Source organism: Leucopleurus acutus (assembly GCF_964270905.1).
Source record: "Leucopleurus acutus genome assembly, chromosome: 16".
In the NCBI taxonomy this organism is placed as follows: domain Eukaryota; kingdom Metazoa; phylum Chordata; class Mammalia; order Artiodactyla; family Delphinidae; genus Leucopleurus; species Leucopleurus acutus.
In genome coordinates, this window is record NC_139158.1 from 15,001,053 (window position 1) to 15,026,587 (window position 25,535).

At 41.7% G+C, this 25,535-nt stretch overlaps 1 protein-coding gene across 3 annotated transcripts; it reads left to right on the forward strand.

Annotated features, from left to right (window-relative positions):
• Positions 1 to 203: 203 nt before the first annotated feature.
• PSPH (phosphoserine phosphatase) lies at positions 204 to 25,535 on the forward strand. Of its 3 annotated transcripts, XM_082857222.1 has the most exons (7): positions 204 to 402; positions 5,275 to 5,329; positions 19,656 to 19,814; positions 20,692 to 20,826; positions 21,288 to 21,433; positions 22,443 to 22,591; positions 24,728 to 25,535. In XM_082857222.1, the coding sequence occupies exons 3-7, from the start codon at positions 19,675 to 19,677 to the stop codon at positions 24,833 to 24,835; spliced, it is 678 nt and encodes a 225-aa protein (XP_082713348.1). In that variant the 5' UTR covers positions 204 to 402; positions 5,275 to 5,329; positions 19,656 to 19,674; the 3' UTR covers positions 24,836 to 25,535. The 3 variants fall into 3 exon arrangements, with proteins under 3 accessions (XP_082713348.1, XP_082713347.1, XP_082713349.1); XM_082857221.1 differs by lacking the exons at positions 204 to 402; positions 5,275 to 5,329 and having other exon boundaries at positions 19,324 to 19,814; XM_082857223.1 differs by lacking the exons at positions 204 to 402; positions 5,275 to 5,329; positions 22,443 to 22,591 and having other exon boundaries at positions 19,324 to 19,814; positions 24,728 to 24,827.

Consider the following 25,535-nt stretch of genomic DNA (forward strand, 5'->3'; position numbering starts at 1 on the left):
CTCCGCAAAGTAGAGGTGGTGTGGCCCGAGGCTTTGCGGGATAGCGTCCCCCGCGGAGTTCAAGTCTAGATCCGCCAGCGCTGAGCCCCCGGAGGGAGGAGGGGGCGGGCTCAGGGAGTCCCTCCTTCGGGGGCGGGGCCAAGGGCTGCCCGGCCCTGCAGAGCGGAGGTCTACGGGCTCCAGTTTAGTAAAGCGCATGCAAACCCGGCCAGAAGCCACCGCACTTATCAGCAGATCTCATGATTGTTTGGTAAAGGCTCTGCGGGTCTACACAGGTCACCTCCCTCGGAACTCCGCGACTCCACGTCGGAGCCAGCCCTCGGTCCCCCGCAGTCGGACGGTTACAGCCGCGGGAGACCTGGAGGCGGTAGCAGCGGCCCAGGAACTAGCAGCAGCGCCCGGGTAAGTCTGGGCATGTGTTTATCTCTCCGTGTGCCCAACTTTCTGATTACCGGTCTGCCTGTCCTACACCCAGGGCCTCTGTGATTCTACATTTATTTTCCTTAATCGGGATAGACAAAATATTTCATGGGATTCCAAGGCTTTTTTTTATCCGTTTACTTTTGAATGGTTTTCACTTGTTTTATCCCACTGCTACCTGTTACCAAACAGCATGAATGAATGATGCAATCCTACATAGGGGAGTCATCAGTACAAGAGTAGGAAAATCTCCAGAATTTAGAGTTGCAGTGTCTGACTTCATCAACTTCTTTACCATTAGAATTAGAATTTTAAATATGTACTTACCAGATACATTGTTGTAAAGGTAGAGCTTCAAGCTGGGAATTAAATAACTAATTCTTCTATTCATTAAACTTATGTACTATGTTTTCTTTATATGTGACTTGCACGTTGTGTTTACTCTTTAAATATTTGACTGACTGGTATTTGAATGAGGATCAGGGAAGAAAAATTAAATCCAGGATTTCTATATGTTATTACAACTGCCTGGTGTGTTTTCAATATAATGATCATAGTCCTGTCACTTTCATGTTGGGAAACAAAGTAGTCAGGACGTTTTAAGTTTTCAGTTTATTTGATACATGCCTAATACCTTTTTAAGGTAACGTTTTATTGATGTATAATTTAATGCAATAATATGTACCCATTTTAGGTGTACATTTTGATGAATTTTGACAATGTTGTACACACTTATAATCACCACCACAATAAAACACTTCCATCACCCTTAAGTTTCCTAGGGCCTCTTTGCAGTCAGACACCCCCACTCCTAGCCCTACTGGCCTGATTTTTGTCATAATAGCATTTGTTTGTATTTTCTAGGGTTTCATATAAACAGAATCATATTGTACGTACTCTTTTGTGTCTGGCTTCTTCTGGTCAATATAATGTTTTCTATATTTATTCATGTTACAGCATCATTAGTAATTCGTATCTTTTTATTGCTGAGTAGTGTTCTATTCTAGGGATGTAACACATTGTGTTTATCCATTTATCTGTTGGTGGTCATTCTAGTTTTGGGCTATCATGAATAAAGCTGCTTTGAATATGTTTTTTGTTTTTTTACATACATCTATTTATTTATTTATTGGCCACACCACATGGCACGTGGTATCTTAGTTCCCCAAACATGGATCACACCCATTCCCCCTGCATTGGAAGTGTGGAATCTTCACCACTGGACCACCAAGGAAGTCCCATCCCTTAGCTGCTTCTTTTTTTAAAATATATATTTTTAATTAATTAATTAATTTTTGCCTATGTTGGGTCTTCCTTGCTGCTCGCGGACTTTCCCTAGTTGCAGCGAGTGGGGGCTACTCTTTGTTGCAGTGTGCAGGCTTCTCATTGAGGTGGCTTCTCTTGTTGAGGAGCACAGGGCTCTAGGCACTCGGGCTTCGGTAGTTGTGGTTCACGGACTTAGTTGCTCCCCGGCATGTGGGATCTTCCCAGACCAGGGCTCGAATCCATGTCCCCTGCATTGGCAGGCGGATTCTTAACCACTGCGCCACCAGGGAAGTCCCTGAATATGTTTTCATTTCACTTGAATAAATCTCCAGGAGTGGGATTGCTGACTCTTACGGTAGGTAAATGTTTAATTTCGTAAGGAACTGCCAAACTGTTTTCCATAGTGGTTGTACCATTTTACATCCCCACCAGCAACGTATAAGAGTTCCAGTTGTTCCATATCCTCACCAATACATGGTATTGTCAGTCTTTTTTATTTTTGTTATTCTTTTGAGTTTATTTGCACATCTTTTTTGAAATATCTATTGTTTATATTTTAATGGGTTGTTTGTTTTATTGAGTTGTAAGTGTTCTTTATTCTAGATACAAGTCCTCTATCAAATATATGTATTGTGAATACTTTCTCCCATTCTGCGACTTGCCTTTTTTTCTCTTTCTCCCCCCCCCCGCCGCCATAATGGTGTCTTTTGAAAAGCAGAAGTTTTTAATTTTGATGAAGGCCAATCTATCACTTTTTTCCTTTTATTATTCATGCTATTTGGGTTTTATTTGAGAAAATTTTGCCTACCTTAAGGTTGTTCTATTAGTATCTATTGCTGCATAATAAATTATCCCAAAACTCAGCAGCTTAAAATGACAAACGTTTATTTTCTCACTTTCTGTGGGTCAGAAATCTGGGAGCAGCTTAGCTGAGTGGTTCTGGTTTAGGGTCTCTTAAGAGGTTGCAGTTGGCCAAGGTCAACCTATCTGAACACTTTATTGGGGGAGGATCTGATTCCTAGAGCACTCACCTGGTTATTGGCAGGATTCAGTTCCCTGAGGGTTGTTAGACTGAGGTCCTTAGTTCCTCACTGGCTGTTTGCTGGACGTCCCCTCAGTTCTGCCACATGGGCCTCTCATTGGGCAGCTACCAACATGGTAGCTGCCTTACCCCAGAGCAAGGAGTGGGGGTGCTGGGGCAAGATGGAAGCCACATTCCTTTTTTTTTCCTTTTTTGAGATTAACTCACTTTTTTATTATTTTATTTTAGTTTTTGGCCTCACTGTGTGGCATGTAGGATCTTAGTTCCCCGACCAGGGATTGAACCCAGGCCCCAGCAGTGAAAGTGCCGAGTCCTAACCACTGGACTGCCAGGGAATTCCCTGAGATTAACTCACTATAAAAAAAACCACTTTTATAATATTTTTAAATTAGAAATAATTATGGATTCACAGAAGGCTGCAAAGAAATATACAGGGAAATCTCGTGCATTCCTCCTTCCTCCATGTGCCTTCCCCCGAAGACAACATCTCAAGGAACTGACATTGGCACAATCCATAGAGCTCGTTCAGACCTCACAGTTATACACACACTCATTTGTGTCAGTCTGATTTTGCAAGTGATATCCTATCACCTCTGCCTCACTGTATTCACTGGAAGAGAGTCACTATACCCAGCTCACTCTCAAGGGTAGGGGGTTACAGATGGGTTGGGATAGCAGGAAGTCGGTTCACTAGGTTTTTTGGAATTTTTGTTTTTTGGTCTCACTGTGTGGCTTGTGGGATCTTAGTTCCCTGACCAGAAATGGAACCCAGGCCCCCCTGCAGTGGAAGCACAGAGTCCTAAACACTGGACCTCCAGGGAATTCCCACTAGGGGCCATTTTAGAGGCTGCCTACCACAGGTGTGCAATTTTCCTCCTGTGTTTTAGAAGTCTTATAGTTTTAGCTTTTGTGTTTAGGTCTTGATTCATTTGGAGTTAATTTTTGGCATTGGACTACAAGTTAGGGAAGAATATACATTAGATTTCTATATTTTATTAAAACTACCAGGTAGGATTCCAATATAATAACGATCAGAGTCTTGTCATTTTCATGCTGGTGAAACAAGGGATGTCTTAAATTTTCACATGATCTAATACATGCCCAATTTAAAAAAAAAAAAAAGGCCAGTAGCAAAGTATGAATTCTAAATTAGAGAAATAGAGCGGGCCTTTATAATTAAACCAATGGATCAAGAATAAACTCTATTAAAGAAGCAAATTGGAAATATTCCTTTTCTTGTCATGCCATTCCGGGCAGTGGGTTCTCCTTAAGAGAGCAGCTTCTGGGGAGGTTTGCTAGGGTGCAGCTCTCGCTGGCCTGCAGGGGAGTGGGATTCAGAACACCTGCAGAAGCCAGTCGTGCTCAGCAGAGTGGGAAAGAAACGCTAGACGTGCATGCTCAGGTACGAGGCTTTGAGTACACTTTGTAACCTTCCTCCTTCACAGGAGTATTATCCTGTGTGACTCCGCTGAGAGAAGGGTACACCGAACCCTTTCTGAGTTCAGTGAGGACCGTATTCGAACCTTCCAAATGATTTATTTCCATTCTGGCTTCCTTCCTTTGTCAACCTCTACTTTGCTTTTTCTTGCCGCTTGTTCTTAACTATTTCTTTTTATCTCTTTTTTTCTTCTGAGATTTAGCACCTTTATCCACTTTTTTTTTTTTTTTTTGCTGCTTTGGGTTTTCGTTGCTGCGTGCAGGCTTTCTCTAGTTGTGGCAAATGGGGGCTGCTCTTCGTTGCGGTGCTCGGGCTTCTCATTGCGGTGGCTTGTTGTGGAGCATGGGCTCTAGGCATGTATGCTTCAGTAGTTGCGGCACCTGGGCTCTAGAGTGCAGGCTCAGTAGTAGTGGCGCATGGCCTTAGTTGCTCTGCGGCATGTGAGGTCTTCCCGGACCAGGGCTCGAACCCATGTCCCCTGCATTGGCAGGTGGATTCTTAACCACTGCGCCACCAGGGAAGTCCCTGTCCACTTCTATTTACAGTTTAAATGATGAGGATTATAATTTGAAGTTGTTGGCTTCGTTCCCTCGTTATTGGGCAGCAGGATTCCCCTCTGACTATTCTTGGAATGTTGTTGACTTTCCTCATTTTGAAGACAGCAGGGACCGTTTTGTAGAGCCTGTAATGGACCTGTGTTGGCTTCTCTGTATTTGTATTATGTTTTCCCAGTAGATCCTCTTTCCCTTTCTCTCTCCTTACCTTGCCTTTGAGCCTTGCTAATCAGGTGTAGGTGATTTCCTATCAGACTCGAAGCTTTTGCAGAATTAAAGCCACAGAAGAGTGTTTCCTCCTCTGCGTGCTTCAAGGAGACAGAAGTGAAGGGCTTCCCAGGGGAAGCAGTCTTAGGAGACTTTGCAGCTGACCCTCCTTTGTACCGGTCCTGCTAGGAGGGACAGTGAAGCTAGACAGTCTCCTCTTTCTTCTCCTGTGTCTGGACCTTGATGTTCATGTCCCTGTTTTTTTCTAGGCTCTTGCTCTTGCAGAACTCACAAGATCTCTCTTAAAGAAATTTGTAGTCAGAACTTCATGCTGTGTTTTTATTCAGGAAAGAAGCAGAAAGAGAAGAGTATTGTCTCCTAGGAATCCAGCCCTGGAGAAACGTGAGTCCAATTTGTCTTCTGTTTTCATTGTCATTGTTGTATATTTATCAGTTAACAGTTTAATATTCACTGAATAAAAAAAATTTTTCTGCTGTAACCTATGTGGCATGCTTAAAAATCTCAGGTTCCCCGAGGAATAGCTGTTCTTTTTTATCATAAAATATACTATAATGCATTGACCAGAAACCATAGTCCTAGTTACAGGAATGCTCTTTGACTCTCCTCTGATTCAGAAACTCTCAGACTCCATTGGGCATTGTTTCACTGCTTGGAGGGCCCCAAACAGACTCACCCCTAAGACCAAAGCCACCCCAGGTGACGCCCATCTAAGCCCAGGAAGCTTTGCTCTGTCGGCTTCCTCAACCTCTGTACCAGCTTATATTTGTTCTTACACAGGTGAAGGTAAGAGGTCAATCCTAGCAAAAGGGGAAGTTGGTGAAGGTGATCTTAGATGCCTCTTGCAAGATACTTAGATGGAGAAGTTGGAAGAGAGTTTGGATGAGCAAGTTTTTCTCCTTTTATCTAAAACCAGACCTCCTAAGTTTGGCCATGAAGGAAAACTTGTTTTTATACTTTTGGAGCTGGGGGTGAGAAGGGGTTGTCAGCTGTGGCTTCTTTACCAGTTGGCCCTCTGCTTCCCCAAGATGGACCTGCTTGAGGTCGGGTGGGCAGGAGTCCTGTCCTGAGACACAGAAGGCAGTGGTCCAGTGGTCGGGACCAGCCCTGGGAGCTGCCATGTCTAAGCACAGACCTTTCCACCAGGATTTCTTCCACCCCCGTCCTGTCCCCCTTCCTTGCAAGGGCCAGATGTGAGGGATCCAGAGTCCATTCTCCAGCAATGATTTTTCTAATGTACACAATTCACTTTGAAGCAACTGAACTTTCAGCAGATTTCCCCTCTGTCCCCTGGAGCTATGAGAATTTTGACTTTGTATGAATCATGAGTCACTCCTGGTGGCGACAATGAAAAAAAGAGGGAACCAAAAGTGAATAAGGAGGCAGAGCATTTTACAGTGCGGGTTGGGAAGCGCTAAAGGAAGCTGAATTTGTTCTGCAGTCTAAGCAGGGGATTGAAACCCATGTAAGCTGAGGGGTGGAGGGCATATCCCCTGGCACGAGCATTTAGTGGGCAAAGTTAAGGTCATATAATCCAGCTCCATCTGCTAGGGAGGGCATGAAGAAAGAATCAGTCTTCCATGTAACTGCAATGTAATGTTTGTGTATGGCTGTTAGCATAACTGGCACCATTATGGACCCTTACAGTTTCTCCTGTCCTTCTGTTGACCCTACCCAGGACTGTACTGTGCAGTGACTCACTTCTCTGTCATCAAGGGCTTTGTAGTTAATAGACATTGTTTAATAATCATTAGGACCAGGTAGCCTCTATGCTCTGTTAGTCCCCAAACAATGATGAAAACCCTCCCCTGCTGTATTCCCGGCACCCACGAGACTACTTACCCATTCATAAATCTTGGCTTGGGAGTGCACGCCCTCTTTCCAAGCACCTACTCCCAAGCACTATAAAATTGTCCCAATGGCCCCTTGGTGGTGGGAAGTGCAGCTGCGAATGCTTCTGGATTGTTATCCACCCAATCCAGATCCCACCCTCTGAGTAAGTTACCTATGATAAACTGATCCATTGATTATGCAGAGCTGCCTGCCTCATTTTTTGGTCTCAAGATGCCTTCTCAGTTTGGTGGGCACTTTTTATTCCCTCTGTCCTCCAATAGTTTGTCTCAAAAATCCTGTCTTTGGAACCAAAATCTGTCTTTGGAACCACAGTGCAACCCAGGATGCAGGTGTCAGCAATTCTGAGTCGTAAATCAGGACTAATGTTCATCTGGGTCTGTGAAAATCAGTCCTCACTTTATTTGAGGAAATGTACATTTCCTTTCATATTTGAGGCTCATGGTCTGGTTGAAGCTATTGCTGATATCAGTGGTTGGAAAGAGGCTAAAGGTGCTGGCTTTTCAAATGTGAGCAATAATGATTTGTCTGATCATCCCAACAAGACTGGGAACCTCTTGAAGATGGTGCGCATTCTGCATAGCCCAGGACTTGTGCTAGGCACAGAGAGGCACTGTAGATTGGCTTCATCTTCTTACATCTTTGAGGCTTCGGGAGCCTGTCAGTCATTCTCAGGAGTCTTGCCCATTCTCTGTTATTTGTGTTGCCTCCTGTACATTCTTTTTTTTTAAATTTTTTAATTTAATTTAATTTATTTTTTTATACAGCAGGTTCTTATTAGTCATCACTTTTTTTTTTTTCTTTTTTTTTTTGCGGTACGCAGGCCTCTCACTGCTGTGGCCTCTCCCGTTGCGGAGCACAGGTTCCGGACACGCAGGCCCAGCGGCCATGGCTCAAGGGCCCAGCCGCTCCGCGGCATGTGGGATCCTCCCAGACCGGGACACGAACCCGTGTCCCCTGCATCGGCAGGCGGACTCTCAACCACTGCACCACCAGGGAAGCCCCAGTCATCAATGTTATACACATCACTGTATACATGTCAATCCCAATCACCCAGTTCATCACACCACCATCCCCATCCTCCCACGCTTTCCCCTCTTGGTGTCCATACGTTTGTTCTCTACATCTGTGTCTCAATTTCTGCCCTGCAAACTGGTTCATCTGTACCATTTTTCTAGGTTCCACATACATGCTTTAATATACGATATTTGTTTTTCTCTTTCTGACTTACTTCACTCTGTATGACAGTCTCTAGATCCATCCACATCTCAACAAATGACCCAATTTCATTCCTTTTTATGGCTGAGTAATATTCCATTGTATATACGTACCACAACTTCTTTATCCATTCATCTGTCGATGGGCATTTAGGTTACTTCCATGACCTGGCTATTGTAAATAGTGCTGCAGTGAATATTGGGGTGCATGTGTCTTTTTGAATTCTGGTTTTCTCTGGGTATATGCCCAGTAGTAGGATTGCTGGATCATATGGTAGTTCTATTTTTAGTTTTTTAAGGAACCTCCATACTGTTCTCCGTAGTGGCTGTATCAATTTACATTCCCACCAACAGTGCAAGAGGGTTCCCTTTTCTCCACACAGTCTCCAGCATTTGTTTTTTGTAGATTTTCTGATGATGCCCATTCTAACTGGTGTGAGGTGATACCACATTGTAGTTTTGATTTACATTTCTCTAATAATTAGTGCTGTTGAGCAGCTTTTCATGTGCTTTTTGGCCATCTGTATGTTTTCTTTGGAGAAATGTCTGTTTAGGTCTTCTGCCCATATTTGGATTGGGTTGTTTGTTTCTTTAATATTGAGCTGCATGAGGTGTTTATATATTTTGGAGATTAATCCTTTGTCCATTGATTTGTTTGCAAATATTTTCTCCCATTCTGAGGGTTGTCTTTTCGTCTTGTTTATGGTTTCCTTTGCTATGCAAAAGCTTTTAAGTTTCATTAGGTCCCATTTGTTTATTTTTGTTTTTATTTCCATTACTCTAAGAGGTGGATCACAAAAGATCTTGCTGTGATTTATGTCAAAGAGTGTCTTTCCTATGTTTTCCTCTAAGAGTTTTATAGTGTCTCGTCTTACATTTAGGTCTCTAATCCATTTTGAGTTTATTTTTGTGTATGGTGTTAGGGAGTGTTCTAATTTCCTTCTTTTACATGTAGCTGTCCAGTTTTCCCAGCACCACTTATTGAAGAGACTGTCTTTTCTCCATTGTATATCCTTGCCTCCTTTGTCATAGATTAGTTGACCATAGGTGTGTGGGTTTATCTCTGGGCTTTCTATCTTGTTCCATTGATCTATGTTTCTGTTTTTATGCCAGTACCATATTGTCTTGATTACTGTAGCTTTGTAGTATAGTCTGAAGTCAGGGAGTCTGATTCCTCCAGCTCCGTTTTTTTCCCTCAAGACTGCTTTGGCTATTTGGGGTCTTTTGTGTTTCCATACAAATTTTAAGATTTTTTGTTCTAGTTCTGTAAAAAATGTCATTGGTAATTTGATAGGGATTGCATTGAATCTGTAGATTGCTTTGGGTAGTATAGTCATTTTCACAATATTGATTCTTCCAATCCAAGAACATGGTATATCTCTCCATCTGTTGGTACCATCTTTAATTTCTTTCATCAGCGTCTTATAGTTTTCTGCATACAGGTCTTTTGTCTTCCTAGGTAGGTTTATTCCTAGGTATTTTATTCTTTTTGTTGCAATGGTAAATGGGAGTATTTCCTTAATTTCTCTTTCAGATTTTTCATCATTAGTGTATAGGAATGCAAGAGATTTCTTGCATTAATTTTGTATCCTGCAACTTTACCAAATTCATTGATTAGCTCTAGTAGTTTTCTGGTGGCATTTTTAGGATTCTCTATGTATAGTATCATGTCATCTGCAAACAGTGACAGTTTTACTTCTTCTTTTCCAATTTGTATTTCTTTTATTTCTTTTTCTTCTCTGATTGCCGTGACTAGGACTTCCAAAACTATGTTGAATAATAGTGGCGAGAGTGGAAATCCTTGACTCGTTCCTGATCTTAGAGGAAATTCTTTCAGTTTTTCACCATTGAGAATGGTGTTTCCTGTCGGTTTGTCGTATATGACCTTTATTATGTTGAGGTAGGTTCCCTCTATGCCCACTTTCTGGAGAGTTTTTATCATAAATGGATGTTGAATTTTGTCAAAGGTTTTTTCTGCATCTATTGAGTTGATCATATGGTTTTTATTCTTCAATTTGTTAATATTGTGTATCACATTGATTGATTTGCGTATATTGAAGAATCCTTGCATTCCTGGGATAAATCCCACTTGATCATGGTGTATGATCTGTTTAACGTGTTGTTGGATTCAGTTTGCTAGTATTTTGTTGAGGATTTTTGCATCTATATTCATCAGTGATACTGGTCTGTAATTTTCTTTCTTTTTTTTTTTTTTCTTTTTGCGGTATGCGGGCCTCTCACTGTTGTGGCCTCTCCCGTTCCGGAGCACAGGCTCCGGACGCGCAGGCTCAGTGGCCATGGCTCACGGGCTCAGCCGCTCTGCGGCATGTGGGATCCTCCCGGACTGGGGCACGAACCCACGTCCCCTGCATCAGCAGGTGAACTCTCAACCACTGTGCCACCAGGGAAGCCCTAATTTTCTTTTTTTGTAGTATCTTTGTCTTGTTTTGGTATCAGGGTGATGGTGGCCTCATAAAATGAGTTTGGGAGTGTTCCTTCCTCTGCAATTTTTTGGAAGAGTTTGAGAAGGATGGGTGTTATGTCTTCTCTAAATGTTTGATAGAATTCACCTGTGAAGCCATCTGGTCCTGCACTTTTGTTTGTTGAAAGATTTTTAATCACAGTTTAGTTTCATTACTTGTGATTGGTCTGTTCATATTTTCTATTTCTTCCTGGTTCAGTCTTGGAAGGTTATACCTTTCTAAGAATTCGTCCATTTCTTCCAGGTTGTCCATTTTAGTGGCATAGAGTTGCTTGTAGTAGTCTCTTAGGATGCTTTGTATTTCTGCAGTGTCTGTTGTAACTTCTCCTTTTTCATTTGTAATTTTATTGATTTGAGTCCTCTCCCTCTTTTTCTTGATGAGTCTGGCTAATGATTTATCAATCTTGTTTATCTTCTCAAAGAACCAGCTTTTAGTTTTATTGATCTTTGCTATTGTTTTCTTTGTTTCTATTTCATTTATTTCTGCTCTGATATTTATGATTTCTTTCGTTCTGCTCACTTTGCATTTTGTTTGTTCTTCTTTCTCTAGTTCCTTTAGGTGTAAGGTTAGATTGTTTATTTGAGATTTTTCTTGTTTCTGGAGGAAGGCTTGTATAGCTATTAACTTCCCTCTTAGAACTGCTTTTGCCACATCCCATATGTTTTGGATCATCATTTTTTCATTGTCATTTGTCTCTAGGTATTTTTTGATTTCCTCTTTGATTTCTTCAGTGATCTCTTGGTTATTTAGTAACGTATTGTTTAGCCTCCATGTGTTTGTGTTTTTTACGTTTTTTTCCCTGTAACTCATTTCTAATCTCATAGCGTTGTGGTCAGAAAAGATGCTTGATATGATTTCAATTTTCTTAAATTTTCTGAGGCTTAATTTTTGACCCAAGATGTGATCTATCCTGGAGAATGTTCCATGTACACTTGAGAAGAAAGTGTAATCTGCTGTTTTTGGATGGAATGTCCTATAAATATCAATTAAATCTATCTGGTCTGTTGTGTCATTTAAAGCTTCTGTTTCCTTATTTATTTTCATTTTGGATGATCTGTCCATTGGTGTAAGTGAGGTGTTAAATTCCCCCACTATTATTGTGTTACTGTTGATTTCCTCTTTTATAGCTGTTAGCAGTTGCCTTATGGATTGAGGTGCTCCTATGTTGGGTGCATATGTATTTATAATTGTTATATCTTCTTCTTGGATTGATCCCTTGATCATTATGTAGTGTCCTTCATTGTCTCTTGTAACATTCTTTATTTTAAAGTCTGTTTTATCTGATATGAGTATTGCTACTCCAGCTTTCTTTTGATTTCCATTTGCATGGAATATCTTTTTCCATCTCCTCAGTTTCAGTCTGTATGTGTCCCTAGGTCTGAAGCGGGTCTCTTGTAGACAGCATATATATGGATCTTGTTTTTGTATCCATTCAGCAAGCCTGTGTCTTTTGGTTGGAACATTTAATCCATTCACGTCTAAGGTAATTATTGATATGTATGTTCCTATGACCATTTTCTTAATTGTTTTGTTTTTGTAGGTCCTTTTCTTCTTTTGTGTTTCCCACTTAGAGAAGTTCCTTTAGCATTTGTTGTAGAGCTGGTTTGGTGGTGCTGAATTCTCTTAGCTTTTGCTTGTCTGTAAAGCTTTTGATTTCTCCATCGAATCCGAATGAGATCCTTGCCAGGTAGAGTGATCTTGGTTGTAGGTTCTTCCCTTTCATCACTTTAAGTGTATCATGCCACTCCCTTCTGGCTTGTAGAGTTTCTGGGGAGAAATCAGCTGTTAACCTTATGGGAGTTCCCTTGTATGTTATTTGTTGTTTTTCCCTTGCTGCTTTCAATAATTTTCCTTTGTCTTTAATTTTTGCCAATTTGATTACTATGTGTCTTGGCGTATTTCTCCTTCAGTTTATACTGTATGGAACTTTCTGCACTTCCTGGACTTGGGTGGCTATTTCCTTTCCCATGTTAGGGAAGTTTTTGACTATAATCTCTTCAATTATTTTCTTGGGTCCTTTCTCTTCTCCTTCTGGGACCCCTATAATGTGAATGTTGTTGTGTTTAATGTTGTCCCAGAGGTCTCTTAGGCTGTCTTCATTTCTTTTCATTCTTTTTTCTTTATTCTGTTCCACAGCAGTGAATTCCACCATTCTGTCTTCCAGGTCACTTATCCGTTCTTCTGCCTCAGTTATTCTGCTATTGATTCCTTCTAGTGTAGTTTTCATTTTACTTATTGTTCATCTCTGTTTGTCTGTTCTTTAATTCTTCTAGGTCTTTGTTAAACATTTCTTGCATCTTCTCGATCTTTGCCTCCATTCTTTTTCCAAGGTCCTGGATCATCTTCACTATCATTATTCTGAATTCTTTTTCTGGAAGGTTTTCTATCTCCACTTCATTTAGTTGTTTTTCTGGGGTTTTATCTTGATCCTTCATCTGGTACATAGCCCTTTGCCTTTTCATCTTGTCTCTCTGTGAATGTCGCCTCCTGTACATTCTTATAAGGTTCTTTAGCCTATTCCATTTGTCTCATTTTAGGTCTTCTAACATCATTTGTTTGTCTTTTGCTGGCTTTCTCTCCATTTACAAATGGTTCATTCTGCATGCTCAGTGGAACTGCGCTGCATTAAGCACTGCTTCTCTGCTGATAGACTTCTGTCTTCTAGGCTTTTATAGTGAGCCTGCTTAGCCATGTAATATTAGGTTAATTCCCTCTGGACCAGAGCCAGATGGGTATTTCTGAGGCACAGAGAGTGGGATATGGAGCTCCTTGGAGTTCACTGGCTTGGTGGGAATTTGACAATTTATGAAACCTGTTTCTATCTGCTGGTCTTCCAAAGAATGGGCAGACTTTCTTCTTTCACTATTTCTCTAATAATTAGTGATGTTGAGAATCTTTTCACATGCCTGTTGGCCATATGTATGTCTTCTTGGGGGACAGTCTGAATTCTTGCTGAAAGTCTTTGACATTTCCTGGGTCCATGTTACTTCCTTCCTTCCTTCCTTCCTTCCTTCCTTCCTTCCTTCCTTCCTTCCTCCCTCCCTCCCTCCCTCCCTCCCTCCCTTTCTTTCACTGTGTTGGGTTTTCATTGATGCGCACGGGGTTTCTCTAGTTGTATAATTGCAGTGTGTGGGCTTCTCATTGTGGTGGCTTCTCTTGTTGTGGAGCATGGGTTCTAGGCACGTGGGCTCAGTAGTTGTGGCACACAGGCTTAGTTGCTTCCGTGGCATGTGGCATCTTCCCGGACCGGGGGTCAAACCCGTGTCCCCTGCATTGGCAGCCAGATTCTTAACCACTGCGCCACCAGGGGAGTCCCCACGTTACGTTCTTAACAATGTCTAACCTTATTTAATTCTGCTTAATTTATCCACCTCTTTTATATTGTCTGTGTGCATTTGAGACCCAAGTTTCAGTTCTTTGGCCATCATTTAGGAGCTGTATGACCTTGGGTAAAGCATTTAACTTCCTTATACCTCTGTTAGTTAATCTGTGAAATGGATGTATTAATATTGTTCCTGCAGAAAGGCATGGGACTAGCCCCAGATAATGGCTTTGAGTTTCCTTCCAACTTCAGAATATATGATATTGATTCTGTTTCTCTGTTATAGTCATCATTGCTTGTTAAGGATTTTAATTTTAGGGTAATAGCACACTAAATTGGAATTGTTTTATTGAGAATAGTAATCTACTCGATTCTCTGTTCTCAGGAACTGCTTAGATTCAACTCTAATTCATGAAACATTTAATTTTAGCACCCACTGTGCTGGAAACAGAAAAATAATTCAGTCGAGGTCCGTACCCTGAAGGAACTCACATTCTAGGAAGGGAATGGGAGTGATTAATTAATTCTCTGAGGGGGTTATGAAGGAGCTAGTACAGGGAAAATAATTTAATCTGAACCTTAAAGAATAAATAGGGATTTTCCCATTAGACATGAGTAATTAGGTGATTTCAGGCGGAGGGAACAGCATCTGCAAAGGTACAGAGAACTAAAAAATCATGACATGTTTAAGGAACAAGAAGTCCTCTGTATTCCTTGAGCATAAGGTGTGGGTGTGTGTATGTGAGTGTATGTGGGGGGAGAAGAGCAATGGGGAATAGATTGGTGAAATAGGATTCAAATCATGAAGGGCATAAATGAATAACAGAGACATTTTGTTAATTTATATGCTAATGATGAGGAATGGATGAACAAGGGCATCAGGAGGTCTGATGTGATTAACCTGATTTGATTCTTCAGTCCTCAGCAGCCAAACCTGAACACAGGCAGGCATAGCAGTATAGTTAAAATTTAAGGGCAAATGACTATGTTAAAAAAGAAGTCTTTACCTTTAAAAAAATACATACTGAAATATTTTTACATACTGAAATGATGTGATTTGCTTTGAGATAAATCAGATTTATCTTGGAAGTGTGTGGGTGTGAGATTGCGATTTGTAATAAACATATATTTGGTCCTGTCCCATTTCTGGCACAGAGCTCCTAAAACCCTTGGAATTTCCTGTGATGAGAGGGATAAAGATGTCTCTTATGTTAATGAGGTGACTTTTGGACCCACCTAAGGATGGGGGCTGTTTGCCATGAGAGCCAACCATGTGATTTGAGGGTTGGAACTTTTGGTCCCACTGCCCTGACCTCTGGGGAGGGAAGAGAGGCTGGAGGCTGAGCTTTGTCACCAATGACCAATGATTTAATCAATTATGCCCTTGTAATGAGTCCTCCATAAAAACCAAAAAGGACGGGGTTCGAAGAACTTCTGGGTTGGTGAACACATGGAAATTTGGGGAGAACAGCATGCCTGGAGAGGGCGTGGAAGCTCCATGCCCCTTTCCACATACCTTGCCCTGTACATTTCTTTCATCTGCTGTTCCTGAGTTATATCCTTTTAGAATAAATCTAGTAAAGTTCTGTGAGTCACTCTAACAAATTAATCAAACCCAAGGAGGGGGTTGTTGGAACCTCCAGTCTATAGCCGGTCAGTCAGAAGCACAGGTGATAATCTGGACTTGTGACTGGCATCTGAAATTGTGTGTGTGTGTGTGTGTGTGTGTGCACGTGTGTGTGTATGTGTGTTGGGGGTGGAGTGGGGTCAGTCTTGTGGGACTGAACCCTTAACCTGTGGAATCTGATGCTTTTCCTATGGGTAGATAGTGTCGGAATTGAGTTGAAATGTAGGATACCCTGCTGGTGTCCGAGAATTGCTTGGTAGTGTGGGAGCCCTACCCCCTCAATGTTGGAATTGGGGTGCAGAACCTTTTATAGTGGGGTGGATGAAGCAAGATTTGCTATGATTGTTGAAGCAGGATGATAAATACATGGAGTTCATGTATTTGTACTTTCTGTTTTTGTATGCATTTGAAATTTGCCACAATAAAAAGTTAAAAAAATGGTTAGTTGTGGGTATGTAATTCAAAATGTTATCATTTATTCATTCATTCAACCTTCAGAATTAATTGAGCATCTACTCAAAAGAGGTTCAAAACAATAGGTGTTTTGGAAAATTTTGGATCTTAGTATAAAGAGCTTGCAATCCAAGAGTGGAGGTGCTATGCACATAACTCAATTTAAGGTAAGTTGGAATATTATGAATTCCATATCTTAAAAAAACAGATCTACATGAAGTACTGTGGAAGTTCTGGGGAGAGATTTTTTTCCAGCTCAGGGGAATCAGGGAAGACTTGATAGTGAAGATGGCATTTGAGCTTTATTCATTCACTTAATTCAACAGATATTACTGAGTCCTACTGTATGCCGAATACTGTTCTCAGTCTTAAGGATCCAGCAGTGAACAAAGCTGATAAAGATCCTACTCTTGTGAAATTTACATCCTAATGGGAACAGATAGACAACACGTAACAAACATAAGTTTTATCGTGTGTTAGAAGATGAGAGATGTTACAGAAAAAAGAAGTAGGGCATCGTGAGGGAGGTTAGTAATGTTGGGGGTAAGGTTAGGGAGGGGGGTTTACAATGGTAAACAGGGTGGTCAGGTTGACATTTGGGCAAACTCTTGCCAAGGGAATTGGCCACGTGGATATTCGTGTGAAGAGCCTTCCCTCCGAGGGCACAGCTGGAGCAAAGGCCCTAAGTGGGGAGTCTGCCTGGTGTATTTGCAGAGCAGCAAGAGGACCAGCGAGGCTGCAGCAGAGTGAACGAGGGGGAGAGGAGTTGAAAATGAGGTCAGAGAAGTAATGGGGAGGGCATGGTGGTGGTGGTACCAGAGTTGGGGGGCAGACCTTCTAGGTAATCATAAGAACTTTGGTTTTTACTTTTAGTAAAATGAGGAGCCAGTGAAGGATTTTGAGCCAGAAGTGTAGCATGATTTGCTTATAGCTTACAGTGATTCTCTGGCTGTTATGTCGAGAGCAAATACTGGAGTGGGGACCTTTTAGGAGGCTTTTGGTATAATCTTGCCAAGAAACATTGGTGACTCAAGCTAGAACGATAGCAGTGGATGTGGTGAGAAGTGGTCATATTTTAGTTAGAGCTTAAAGGCAGAACCAACAGCATTACCTGAAAGATTGGATGTGGGATTTGAGAGAAAGAGAAATGTCAAGGGTGACTAAAGAATGGAGTTGCCCTCAAGGGAGAGAAGGAAGGCTGCAAGAATGACAGTTTTCTGGGGTGAGGGAAGAGCGGCAGTTCAGTTTTGGACGTGTTAAGTTTGGGATGTTTACCAAACATCTGAGTGGAAGTCAAGTAGGTAGTTGGAGTTTAGAGTTTGGGAGAGAAAACTGAGCTGCAGGTGTACATTTGGGAGTTACTGTCATAGAGACAGCATTTAAAGCCATGAGCCTGGATGAATTAATTCATCTAGGGAGTGAGTAGAGGTAGAGAAGACCAGGGACGGACCATGGGCCATTTCAACATTAAGAGAACGGAAGAGAACCAACCAGCAAAGGAGCTTTTAGCCTCAAAGAGCCGATGATCTGTGAACCTGGGAAGTCAGTCCTCTAAGTTGAGGGATGAGCTTGAACAAGAGCGTGATGCTGGGGGAAAAAACAGATTGTTGATAACCAGGAGCAGATGTGTTTAGTATTCATGTTTTTTAAGAATAGTTTTCTGTTGAATGGAGGCTTATTCACATTTAGGTTGATAATGTTAGTGCAGAGTTTAAGATTCCATTATCTAACTGGATTCATTAATTTACCCTCCCTTGCCTATTTTTATTGGGTCTCTAATGAAACTCACATTTCCTGTTTGGAGTACTCTCTTGTAAGGGGTCAAACAAGGATCAACAATTTTTTTTGGTAAAGGGCCAGATAGTAAATATCTCAGGCTTTGCAGGCTGTACAGTCTCTGATGCAGCTACTCAACTTGTCTGTTGTAGTGGGGAAGCTGCTACAGGCACATAAACGATGAACATGGCTGTGTTCCAATAACACTTGATTTCGGACACTGAATTTTGAATTTTATGTAATTTTCATGTTTCACAAAATATTATTCTTCTATTTTTTCCTACTACTTAAAAGGTAAAAAAGTCATTCTTTGTAGGCTGTACAAAGATAAGTGGCAGGCTGGATTTGGCCTAGTGGCTGTAGTTTGCTGACCTCTGGCTTAAAAGATTTTTTTTTCCCAGGTCCACTTTGAACCAGATCATTCTGCCAAATGCATTGTTTTTTTTTTTTTTTTGGATTTATTTATTTATTTATGGCTGTGTTGGGTCTTCGTTGCTGTGCGTGGGCTTTCTCTAGTTGTGGTGAGCAGGGGCTACTCTTTGTTGCAGTGCTTGGGCTTCTCATTGTCGTGGCTTCTCTTGTTGCAGAGCATGGGCTCTAGGAGTGCGGGCTTCAGTAGTTGTGGCACGTGGGCTCAGTAGTTGTGGCTTGCGGGCTCTAGAGCTCAGGCTCAGTAGTTGTGGCACATGGGCTTAGTTGCTCTGCGGCATGTGGGATCTTCCCAGGCCAGGGCTCGAACCCGTGTCCCTTGCATTGACAGGCAGATTCTTAACCACTGCGCCACCAGGGAAGCCCCAAATGCACTGGTTTGAAATCAGTTACAAAGTGGGTTAGCCAGACTCTTTTGAGTCTGTTTTCAGCCACTGTTTATGCTGATTTGCATTGTCCGTGTGGCGTTGTACATGACATATTAGTCTCTTTGATGGGTGAGTGGTCTGGGTGACCTCTAGGATCTAGTTCACGTCCATGATTCTAGTCCAGTGATTTTCTTAAAAAAAAAAAAAAGAGAAAGAAAGAAATACTCAAAATTCTTTTGAAACTATCCTCCATAGCTTCTGCAGCACTGTGGTCTCCCAGAGTTTCTTCCCTTGACCTTTCCCTCTCATTTTCCTTCTCAGGCTCCTGACTTGAATGTCCTGTTCCTGCGCTCTGTCCTCAGGCCTCTTCTTTCTCCCTTTTTCCACTCTCCGTGGTGACTTCCATCAGGCTGTGACTTCAGTTACCACCTCTGCACCAGAGACTAACACGTGTGTATGTAGCTCTGACTTCTGAGGTGGAAAGCAAGGTTTCCCATTAGCTAGAAGTTAAAATCCAAACTCCTGAGCCCAGCCCACACTAACTCTCCGTGCACTGCCTGGCAACTGGACTGGGCTGTTGGGCAGCTTCCAGCACGTCATCCATCCTTCTGCTGCATCGCCTTTGCCCTTGCTCTTCCCTCTGCCAACATTACCCTCTCTCCTTGCTGCCGTCTCCCTCCCTGCTAATTCCCAGCACACCCCAAATTGATACCCTGCCCTTTGAGAACCCACTCAGAGGGCCACTTACTCTGCAAGATTCAGCTTAATGCCTGTACTTCTTGGAAGCCCTGTTTCATAGACAAGGTTCAACGTTTCCTCTGTGTGCTCACGGTATCTTACGCGCATTTCCATTGTAGCCCTTGCCTTTATTGCTCTGTTAGGTCAAAAGTCCTTGAATATTGGTTGAACATCAAATATATTTATAAGTTGGTACAGTCACTAGACAATGCTTGGGAGCAGAGTTTGGGTCCCGCTAATCTTTGTAACCCCAGAGCCTGACATTTAGAAGATACTTAATTTGTGTTTAAAAAAAAAAAAAAAAAGACTGATTCCATGAGGACATGCTTATATGGGCTACACTGACTTTGATACAAATTAAAATATATTGACAGTCGTAGGCAAAATTAGACCTTTTTATGACTATATTTTATGTCTTTAACTATATTTATCTTTTTCTGTTGTAGGAGGAAAATTCTTCCCAGGATGGTCTCCCATTCAGAGTTGAGGAAACTTTTCTGTTCAGCTGATGCAGTGTGCTTTGATGTTGACAGCACAGTCATCAGAGAAGAAGGAATTGATGAGCTGGCCAAATTCTGTGGAGTTGAGGATGCTGTGTCAGAAATGTAGGAACAGTATTTATTCACCTTACGAAATGATAAAGAATCGCAAAGGAAGAGTGACTTTTGGATGACATGCAGGACCAGAGCCCAGAGCCTGATCTTAGTCCCTGCCTATGAAACATGGGCACTAGGCTTTTTCCTCCATCACTGAGAGCTGAATTTGGTAGTGTACATCATCTAACCATCCCTTTATACAAATATTTATGGCAAAAAAATATATGGTTGCCTCTGACAAACAAATATGGATGACATACTCTTAGCTTGGTCAGGGGAATGATGACGATAAGTAACCAAAGAAGATGACCTGGGGGGTCTCCAGGGGTCCAGTGCTGTGTGGCCTTAGTGGTTTGTTAGAAAGCTAGTTACAGTTCAGTTTCTCCATGGATGCCTGGGTGAGAGTCCCTCCCTCCCTCCTGCCCTCCCTGTGTCACCTGCAGTCACTAGGTCATGGACCATTTCATGTTCAGCTTCCTTTGATGCAAGAGGACAGGGCCTTTGGTTTCTTTCTTGGTTTACAAACACTCACAGCTTCCAAGGCAGGTACCTGTGGATAGTATATGTGGTTTTCTTAGCTCACTGGATGGTGTATTTGTGGATCCAAAGGATAAAGGATTCTCTTTACTGATGTCTTTTGTGCCTTGGTCTAATTTGCTCTGCAAAATAGACTTAGGCTATTTTGGCTTCAAAATATTAATGTGATTCTCAAGCAAACCTTCAGTGGTTTATCCCAGGCCTCACTCACTCCCATGGCCATGCACCACGTCTATTGTATGGTGGGGCACCTTCCTCATGCGTGGACCTTGTGAGGAGCAGGGGAGGGTAGGCGTGTAAACTTCGAAGACAGCACTTAGCTGGCCTGATTTTTGGGTCTTCCTCCTAGGACACGGCGAGCCATGGGCGGGGCAGTGCCTTTCAAGGCTGCCCTCACAGAGCGCTTAGCTCTGATCCAGCCCTCCAGGGAACAGGTGCAAAGGCTTATAGCAGAGCACCCACCACACCTGACCCCCGGCATAAGGTAAGGGGCTCCCCGGTCTGGGTACACTGTCTCCCTATCAGCACCTGCATTTGGGGGCATGTCCTCCTGAGGGTATCTTACCATTACTTTAGAGCTCCCTTCTTTGTGGTTCCTTCGGTACTTGTATATGGTCTTGTCTGCTATTTGGTCCTGCCCACGTCTGCCCTCCCTCTCTCCCCACGGAGAGCCTAAGCCTCCTCTTCTTCTTGTGTTTCTGGGTCCATGGGCAGAATAGAGTTGTGGAATGGTTTCCTAAAGCAGTTAAGCCCCACCCACTAATTTCTAAGTGCTTTTAGAAAAACATATATAAAACATTAATTCATTAGGCGGTATACCTTGTCTGATGTACCTTGGGCAAATGCATTTGGAGAAAAAATATATTTGAGTTTCCTTTTCATGTTTTCTCTTTTATATTAATCAGCATTTGGTATTTTATATGTTTTTTGTTTTTATTCTTTCAGGGAGCTAGTAAGTCGCCTACAAGAGCGAAATGTTCAGGTTTTTCTAATATCTGGAGGCTTTAGGAGCATTGTGGAGCATGTTGCTTCAAAGCTCAACATTCCATCAACCAATGTATTTGCCAACAGGCTGAAATTCTACTTTAATGGTAAGTCTTTAATAGTAACATTTTCTCCTTCTTATCAGTTTTAGTATTCAACATCATAGGTAATGTCTGTTGGAATGCAACTCAAGCAAGGTGGAATCAGAGTTAAATGTTGAGGTAAAGGATTCTCTTTACTGATGTCTTTTGCACCTTGGTATCGTTTGCCCTGCAAAATAGACTTAGGTCATCATCTCTCCTACCTTCAGTATCGATATAATCATCTATCTGTATATAAATGTCTGTACTGAGTAAAATGTTAGTTCTTATGTAACCCTCGTGACTTATTTTGTTATGCATCATATTTCAGTTCTATGAAAGCTCTCATGTATCTGAATCAATTTAGACTCAGGAAGGAGGGTTAATTTGTGAGCAAGTCGCTGCACTTTAGCTGCCTTTGGAGGCACCTCCTGGCCCCTCTCTGGACCATCACAGAGCCACAGCTGTAGTTTTCTGTCATCTCAAGATGTCTCCAGTTATGTCAAGGGGTGGCTGACATTCTTAACACCAAATAATATTAATTAAAAATAAATCACATGTGTTAATAGAACACTTTTTAAGGGTCTATAGATAGAAATCATTAAAAAAAAGAAGTAGAGAATAAGTGTGATAATTATTGTAAGAATGGAAATAATCCATCAAATATAAATAGGAATCTCCTCTTAGATGAAATTGTATATCAACAAGTTTTAAATTAATATATTACTATTTCATGGTGTTCTGCCACCTCAACAAGTTTTGAGAATTATGACACTGGAAGCTTAGAGGATAAAATTAATTTACCCCAAGATGTCTATCATCTAAAGGAGTAACCTTGACAAGAGGTGTTTGTAATTTAAAAGCAAAGCTTGTTCATTCTGAGGAATAAGTGTGAAAGTCCAGGCTGTGTCACTTTACTGAAGGCTGTTTTTAGCTTTGTGAGTGACATGAAGGTGAGGCTATCATCTGTGCAAAAGGCTGGCCCTACTGATACAGTCCTGTGGATCTTTAACACTGTTTTAATGGCTCTTTTAAGGTGAATATGCAGGTTTTGATGAGATGCAGCCAACAGCCGAATCTGGTGGGAAAGGAAAAGTTATTAAACTTTTAAAGGAAAAATTTCATTTTAAGAAAGTAGTCATGATTGGAGATGGAGCCACAGACATGGAAGCCTGTCCTCCTGCTGTATGTATTAAGTGTACTAATTGTTTTGCGTTTGTACTTTTACTGTTGACAGCTGACTTAGAACTCAGTACAATTTGTGAGAGTTAAACAAAAACCTGTATCAGCCTGAAATAAAAAACCAAGATAAATAAAACAAATTCAATCTCAATATATTAATTGACTTTTTGCAAACCCAAGGAGGGTTGCAAATAAGGAACTTAAAAACCTTTTAAAACTTTCAAAGACCCCTGTCCCTGCAGGATGGCTGCCACCTCTTAGCCCGAGTATGTGCTCAACAAGGTTTGGCTTCATTTCCACAAATAATGCAGCTCTTATTACTATAACCGAAATTGTAATGTTTTATATTTGATAAACTATTTCCTCATACGTTATCTCATTTAATCCTCGTAACAGCCCTGTGAGGTAAGAGTATTATCTTCTCCTTTTTACTGATCAGAGAACTGAGGCTCAGGGAGGTTTGATACCACGCCCATATTAAGGCATTTTATTCCTCTGAATTAACATTGTTTTCTGAGACTAGCAGGCAACAAATGCTATATAGCCAATATCTTAACTTAAGTTAAGCCAATATCTTAATTTATCACATGTCCCTTTCACGTAGGACTTTGACTATATTGTCTTGTTCTAACTTAAGAAAAACTGAACCAAAAATATAGTGGTGAACGTTTTACTACCTAGTTTCCTGAGATCTAAAAATAGCATCTTTCTCTGTCAATGATTAAGCATTCGTGGTTAAAGAATCTTTTGGGATCCTTCTAACACTACTTGAGTCAGTTCGAGATAACACGTTCTTAGATGATTTATAGCTGATGTTGGGGTCGACTAAGTAGTGAACGCCGGGCTAGTTGAATAGCAAGGCATAAAATGCAGGGTTCTCTCAGGGGGCCCCCGATTCCGGTGTCCAGAAAGAGCAAAATTACAAATTCCAGATGACCTACCAGTCAGAAAATGATATAGCCTGACTGAACCAAGAGAAAGTGGTGTGCATGCAGGTGTGTAGCCCTGGAAGGTGGTCAGAGGAATCTGTGCCCTAAAGGACGGTTAGCAGCCTCCATGTGGAGGCCTGGCAGGACTTGGCGGGGTGTGTGTGTGTGTGTGGAATTTCTAGAGGGAGGGGAAGCAGCAGAGCACAGTAAGGATGTACTAGCATGGTCCTAGGCACGAGTGAGCTTTCTCTTCAGCAAGAGAAGAAGACCCCACATACCAGGCACTCTGGTGTTACCTTTGGGTCCTGGGAAGCCCTGGAAGGCTTCTGGACCGAGAAGGAACAAGTCAGTGTGTTAGGACAGCTGAGCTGGTGCTGGCATGCAGAAAGGGCTGCAGCAGAGGCAGGGAGCTCAGTTAGGAGGAGGCTAAATTTAACTAGAAGGGAAGCGTCTAGTTATTCCCTGCCCCCCCGCCCGCCCTTGTATGGTATGAAAATAAAAATGAAGACAAAGGTCAAGTAAGAGAATTTTGTACTTCTAAATTAGTGTATATTGTGTCTGTAGCCTGGCAGAAAAAGAGAAAATACCATTTAAAAAGATCATTGACTAAAAGAAGGTATCACTGAGCAGAAATTAATGAAACAATGTAACTTTAAATAATTCTACCAGTGAAAAGTAGAGTGCTGCTAACACACTCTGGTGTTGTCATCTCCTTCAGCCCAGAATAACATGCCCTCCTGGGAGGGAGGTCCCTCAGTTTCACCCAGGATGCCAGCCGGGAGATACCTGCTCTGGTCCTGATTCCAGGCCTCGGGCATTTCCACGGCACCACAGGCTTCTCTTTGATCTTCTTTCTCTGAAATTGTCTGGCCTGGACGTGATTGCCACCTAGTTTAGAACTCAGATGTTTACCACCTGGTGTGGTTTTAGTTTTGTAAGCAATTGTCTTGGTTTTAAGAGGGCTTCAGTTCTCCTGAAGCCCACAATGTCCAGCTGAATGCATCTGCAGCAGTGGTGGTCAGACTCATTCATTCTCAGGGCAGGAGGAGGGGAGGCTCCCGGGGAGCTGGGGAGGGAGGTGCCCCAGGTGAGGCTGGGCTCACCTCTCTTTGCACAGAGTTTATTCTTTTAAACAACACTTACTGCCCTAGGCTGCTGCTGTATCTTTGTCTCTCTCTTTTAAACTATTTCCCTTTTGTTCTCTTCTTAGGATGTTTTCATTGGATTTGGAGGAAATGTGATCAGGCAACAAGTAAAGGACAACTCGGAATGGTACATCACTGATTTTGTAGAGCTTTTGGGAGAACTGGAAGAATAAGATCAGTTTTTATACAGTTCATAACAACTTCAGGTTAATTTTTAAAAGTTATACAGTTTGATACTGTTTGCTTCCAATTGCATATTAGGACTTAATATATAAATTTAGTACTGATTATCTGTACTTCCAAGTAAACTATAGTTAGGGCTCGTAGAACATTGTGGTTCTTTTTTTTTTTTTTTTTTTAACTGTAGTTCTAGTATTATTATGACCATTTAATTACCTGGAGAGTTTTATAATTTGAATTCTTTATGTGTTTTCCTAGCTATATTTTATTTGAAGGCTTTTGAAGGTGGATAGTAAATTAAACACCTTCATTATTGGAAATATGGATTAGGCAGCTTTAAGTGAAATTGGTTTTCCCTTTATATATAAATAAAAGTTCATCCACATATCAGAACAGATTTGTAGAATTTTTTTTTTTTTTTCTTTTGAGCCACACCACGCAGCTTGTGGGATCTTAGTTCCCCGACCAGGGATTGAACTCAGGTACTCAGCAGTGAAAGCACTGAGTCCTAACCCACTGGACTGCCAGAAAATTCCCGATTTGTAGAATTTTTAATTCTGCCTATCATGTATTTCAGTATCCAGTAATTCAAGTATTTAAGTGTTTGAGTAGAAACGACCTCCGGGCAAGGAACCAAGGAGTCGAGACCCTCCTGAGCACAGGGCAGAGTGCTTGTCACAGTGAATCCACCAC

Coding starts and splice junctions, on each gene's coding strand:
- PSPH (XM_082857221.1), top strand. CDS start 19,621: ATGTCTTTAACTATATTTATCTTTTTCTGTTGTAGGAGGAAAATTCTT. Junction 19,815..20,691: donor GAGGATGCTGTGTCAGAAAT/GTAGGAACAGTA, acceptor TCTTCCTCCTAG/GACACGGCGAGCCATGGGCG. Junction 21,434..22,442: donor GCTGAAATTCTACTTTAATG/GTAAGTCTTTAA, acceptor GGCTCTTTTAAG/GTGAATATGCAGGTTTTGAT.